General features: G+C 42.4%; 1 protein-coding gene across 1 annotated transcript in view; it reads left to right on the forward strand.

The window, feature by feature from the left end:
* Zw10 (zw10 kinetochore protein) overlaps positions 1 to 1,261 on the forward strand; it is a 48,291-nt gene extending 47,030 nt beyond the window's left edge. The window contains exon 16 of the mRNA XM_004666463.2: positions 636 to 1,261. Within this exon, the coding sequence (XP_004666520.1) occupies positions 636 to 756 (121 nt within the window). The 3' untranslated portion in view covers positions 757 to 1,261. The remainder of the gene's footprint in view (positions 1 to 635) is intronic.
* Positions 1,262 to 6,000: the final 4,739 nt, after the last annotated feature.

Consider the following 6,000-nt stretch of genomic DNA (forward strand, 5'->3'; position numbering starts at 1 on the left):
GCTAGAATAATGGTGTGTGCCACCACACCCAGCTCTTTATGTATTCTTTTTGTATGGTGTATGTGCATATGTGTGGTATACATGTGTGTGGGTGCACACCCAGGTGCCCTTTGTGCATACATGCAGAGGTCAGGAGGACTGTGGCTGGCCAATAAGCCATAGTGATCTTCTTGTCTCTGCTCCCTTTGGTGCTGGGGCTACAGGCATTTTACCTGGGTACAGGTCTCGTGTCCTCATGATTATGCAGTGAGCACTCATACCCACTGAGCCGTCTCGTCAACCCCATTACTTTTAATATCAGTCTTTTTTCAGTTAAAATTTGTTGTCTGTAGTTTTCTTTTTTTAAAGGACTTAGAGTCCAGGGCATGAGAGTATGGTCATACTAAGTACAAGAGGGCTTAATAAGTATGGGGTAAAGAGCAGCACCTCACCTGCTGCTCTAGGTCTCTTCATCTGGATGTCCTGATACCAAAGGAAGCCTGAGCAGCCCATCTAAGAAGCCAATGGGTAGATCAGTGAAGAAGGTGGCGCTTACCCAGCATTTGTCTGATTTCAACTAGAGGAAATGGAAACTTAAATCTTGCCTATACTCTACAGACATGCCAAGAAATAGAATTCTATGTTTTGTTTTGCAGGTGGGCAGATGGTAAAGGACCTCTAGCAACTGCATTTTCTTCCAGTGAAGTAAAAGCTTTGATTCGTGCCTTGTTCCAGAACACAGAAAGAAGAGCCGCTGCCCTTGCTAAGATTAAATAGCCCCGTCTTCCTGAGAAAAAGCCATGTCTTCACTCTGGATTCCTCCTTTGGTGTAATTATTCCCTTCAAGACCTCGTAATCACCTATTGGTTTAGGTGAATCGCTATATCATGGAAATATGACTTTACACAAGAACTTCTTACCTCTTGGCCTGTATAAAGCATTTTGAAGATTTATGCTAAGATAAGATGTTAATTTGATCTCCAGCACTGCAAAAAGGAAAAGAAAAAAAAAAGCCAAGCACCGCGCCTCACTTCATGGACTTTGCTGTGCTCTTTTGACAAGCATGAAGCCATAGGGCAGCTATTTTAAGCTGCTTCCAAGGCCCACTGGGAACTATGCACACTATAATTTTAGGCCCTGGTTTTGTAGATTCAAAAGCTAGGGTACAGAATTTGTGAGGTAATTTCTTTGTGGGTACTAGGGATACCTTATTTCGCCTTGGAGGAATTAGGAAGACCTCTTGTAATACTTCTTTCCAGTAAATAATAACTTTTAGAATGAAGCGTGAGTGTCTTTAATAACATATGAGCTTTGATAAAAGAAATCAAAGCAAGTTTTCTTAAGTGCTTTTCTTTGTATTGAAGTATATGGCTCTCACTGAAGACTCATGACCTTGTAATCTCCTTCCTCTTCTCTTTATTTTCATTCACTTTTCTTTTTTTTTTTTTTGTGAGAGGGAGTCCAAGGAGACAGGATCTTGGTATGTAGTGTACATATAGTAGAACTGAGCGTTGAACTCACAACCCTACTTGAGCCTCCTGGGTGCTGGAATTGTAGGTGTGTATCACCATGCCTGGAAATAGCCTTTCTTTGTAAAACTACCTCATTTTTCTCAGAATTCCTATGACTCTTAGGGGTTTCAAATATAGATTTTTGTCATGTTTTGCTATAGCAAATAAGTTTTAGTTTCTTGGTTGGATTTCTACCCAATTCTGAAATTCCACTTTTTTGATACCTTGTTAATTATAATATTCCTAACACTGGACCATATAGCCTTATTCCTTACTTGGTACGTGTAGGCAATCTTCCAGTTCATTTTGTTGTGTCTTTTAAGTCTTTGTGGTCATTGGAGGAATATATTAAGATCATCCCTAGGTTGTGCTATAGTCTGTGTCACTTCCTATCAAATTATAGTTTTCAGGACTGAGGAAATGACTTAGTGGCTAAAGGAGCTTGCTTGCAAAGCCTGCAGCTCAGGTTCAAGTTCCCAGTACCCACATAAAGCCAGATGCATGAAGTGACACTTGCATTTGGAATTCCTTTTGCAGCGGTAAGGGGCCCTTTCATGCCCACACTGTCTCTCTATTTCTCTCTCCTTGCAAATAAATAAATAAAAATGATTTTTTAAATTATAGTTTTGCTTCCAGAAAAGAGAGTTTTGGGTATGATCGTTCTGTACTTTTGAGGCAGGTGCTTTCTGAAGGTCAGTTTCAGCACAGTGGGCCTCCTACTTGGGCCTGCAGCATCCCAGACCCTTGCCTCAGAACACATAGCTTTTCCTTCTGCCATCTAGTCTTCCTGCATTCACTCTGTCTTAGATCTGATTCAGATCCTTTAATCAAGTCATTCTGGTTGCTTAGTCTTCCTTTTTCTATTTAAGGGGTGTAGGACTAATAAAGAAGGCTGGCCTTCTTCTTGGAGCTCAGCTGGGTTCATGGCAGTCTACCTGTCTACACTCCGCATGGTCTAATCTACAAACTGGAAGTAAAAAATGGTCGGAACCAGCTGTGGGTTTGTTTTTGTGTTTCTTCTTGGGAACAAAAACGTGGGCTTTTTTAAGAGAAGAGAAAAGGGCTGTTTTTACAGGCTAAGAAAATACCTGTTTTTGAAAATTCACACAATTTAGGGTAGCACTTTTTTTTCCCCCTCAGCAATTGAGCCAATGGAGAAAGATCTTAGGAAAGAATTGAAATAAATGCATCACAAGGCTATTGCACAGAACATATTTCTTTTGTTCATAGAAGCTTCTATTCCTGTTGCTTGACAGGTACAGCAATTTGGGGGTGGGATCGCAACTGAAAACCATGCTCCTCCTTTCCTCCCCTTGGTAGCACAGAAACCCCAATACCCTTGTCTGCAGAGGCTTCGCCCCAGGCCAACTTCATTCTCCTCCCTGGCCAAGTCATTCAAATTTCTTTCCAAATAGCAACCAGGATGATGCAGATGACTGAGAAATAAAACTCATGAGCAGCTAACCAAGATTGGAACAAAAAGGAAAGTTGCTAGGAAGGGAAGTCTACAAACAACCTAAGTCTGTGAGGATCTTTGCTCCTTTTCCCAGGTGGATTCTGGTTGAAGGCCAGACCTGTGGCAAAGTTTATGAAAGGATTTCTCAGAGATGGAGATCCTCCAGATGGCGCTGTTTCCTCAAGCTTGAGAGCATCACAAGGCATGTAGACTAGTGAAAGGAAAAGGGAACCTAGAAAACCCTATCCATGTTACTGTGAATTTAGATTTTGGCCTTGGTCAGCTCTGGAAAGGTCACCCACACTCGGAGAAGCTCTTACCCCATAAGCTTCACTATACTGCTGAACTGACATTCATGTGTGAGTCAATCAGACGGTATCTGATAGCACTGTTGAAAGGAAAGATGGGTCATCTCCTTAGGCTTGCAAGCACTTCTTACAATGATAATTCCCAGCTTTTGGGGGTCTTCATTCTATTTATCTGGTTCTTGTTTCCCAAGCTGTCTTTGGAAGTACTAAACAATATCTGCACATACATATACCTAGAATACTTGTGATCATAAAAACACTGGCCCGAGTGCGTACTCTGCCTAAGCTGTGTTTATAGGAGTGCCTTGTTAGTGGTGGGAGGCAGCCGTGAATGCTGGCAGGAAGCCTATTGGACATTGCCTCTCATACAAAAAGCCTTTGCACAAAATTGAAAGTGGTCTTTTAAAATTGGATTTGATACCTGTGTTCTTCCTAATCATAAAACTGATTTTGAACATTTATGACTCCTGAATTTCCTAAAAATCACAAAGGTCCTAGTTCTGAGAAACATTTTTAAATCCTATGACTTAGACAGTTTGTTTTCCTGGGAGCGGTTTGGCTAAGAATTTTATTGTTATCACAACTATCACTTGAAAAAGTCTTTTTTTAAATTTTATTTTTCAATTTTTTTTTTTGGTTTTTCGAGGTAGGGTCTCACTCTAGCTCAGGCAGACCTGGAATTCACTATATATTCTTAGGGTGGCCTTGAACTCACAGCAATCCTCCTACCACTGCCTCCCAAATGCTGGGATTAAAGGTGTGTGCCACCACATCTGGCCTGTAAAAGCTTCCCCCCCCCCCCCAGGCAGGGTCTCAATCTAGGCTCAGGCTGACCTGAAATTAACTATGTAGTCTCAGGGTGGCCTCAAATTCTCGGTGATCCTCCTACCTCTGCCTCCCAAGTGCTGGAATTAAAGGCATGCGCCACCATGTATGGCTTGAAAAAGCTTTTTTAAAAAAATTATTTACAAGCTGAGAGAGGTAGAGAGAAGGGAGACAGAGAATGCGCACACCAGGGCCTCGAGCCACTGCAAATGAACTCCAGACACGTGCCACATCGTGTAGCTGGCTTTACGTGGATACTAGGGAATTGAACCTGGGTCATTAGGCTTTACAGGTAAGCACTTTTAACTGCTGAGCCATCTCTCTAGCCCTGATATATATATATATATGTATACACACATACATACATACATACATATACACACACACAAACATACATACATATATATAATATATAATGTGTGTGTGTGTATATATATATATATATTGTGATGTAGGGTCTTATTCTAGCCCAGGCTGACCTGGCATTCACTCACTCTGTAGTCAAAGGCTGGCCTTGAACTCACAATAATCCTCCTGCCTCTGCTTCCCATGTCCTGGCATTAAAGGCATGCACCACCACACCTGCTCACCTTGAAAAAGCCTTTGATGTCTCCAGATCAAGTTATGAAACCTCTTTGTGGAGGTTGGGAGAGCAGTGACACTGATGAGCTATGTGTAAACTCACTGCTCTTCAGAAGTCGGGTGTCCTAGTTATTTAAATTTTTAAAATTTTTGTTTAGTAAAGGGTTGAGTAGGAGTAAATGGGTCTTCATTGCTCCCACGATTGAAAAAGAAACTGGTACCAAGGCTAATGACATCAATTCCTCCCCCACACCCTTTCTACATTCACTCCATTTACATTGGGTGTCAGGCATTGTTCTAAGCACTGAACCAAATTCCCCAGAACAACAACAAAAAAACCCAGTCCTCTGGCAATTTAAATTGTGGCAATAAAGATGTCAAGCTAGGTAAGTGAGTAGTATGCTTACCTGTGCTCAGCTGTGGATTAGGAGAATTAGGAGTTGCAGTTCTAAATAGGATGGTGAGATGTGGGTGTTTAGGTGGAGCAACCCCAAGAAAGGCCCAGAGACAGAAAGAATGTCTGGTGAACTCAGAATAGTGGAGAAGGAGCCACAGGGGGCAAGATGGTGAGGAGGTGGAGAAGCAGAAGACAGACAAAATTGTGTAGGCTCTTGTAGACCATTGTAAAGATTCTAACTTCAGTCACGTCAAATGGTGACCATTTAGTAGCTTAAAACCACTTAAAAATGGAAATATATGTGAAAACAGTATGGTGAACCCCTGTGTAATAACATCACCAAGCTTCAATTACCTCAAGGCCCATCCCATCATTTGTACTCCTCCTTCATCCATCCTCTACCCTTGAAAATATGCCAGATAGTATATTTCAAGCTTTGTGATCATTCCACGGCCTGTGAGTTTTGTTTCTTGCGATGCTTTCTCTCATCCTCCTCACTTCTGCCCCAGGAGCTGCCTGTATCCCTCCCTTTCCTCCAACACAGTGCCCCAAACAGGCTCACCCTATATCTACTCCATTCCCACATCCCCCCCATGGGTATTAAACTGGCAGCTGCCTCACACCACAGCTCCTGTTTTGTCATCTTCCCTCTTACTACGATGAGCTCAACTCCATGGTCTTGAGGTCTTTCTTTTGCTGATTGTTCATCAGAGAAGATCTTTTGTTGCCTTAGAAGCAGATTCTGCTGGGTTACTTTCTGGGCATCCCAGAAGACATCACCAGCTCAGCCATTGCATTTTAGGAGGACCAGGGTAGTGCCTTGACTATGGGATTAGCTTGGTTTCGGGTAGAGCAACCTCTTTCCAAAGATCTGTGTGAGTGGCATGTGGCCCAGTGGAGTGGCCCCTGGCTGGCTTCAGTCTCCCATTCTTCATTTCCTGC

Source organism: Jaculus jaculus, chromosome 3, assembly GCF_020740685.1.
Source record: "Jaculus jaculus isolate mJacJac1 chromosome 3, mJacJac1.mat.Y.cur, whole genome shotgun sequence".
NCBI classification, from domain to species: domain Eukaryota; kingdom Metazoa; phylum Chordata; class Mammalia; order Rodentia; family Dipodidae; genus Jaculus; species Jaculus jaculus.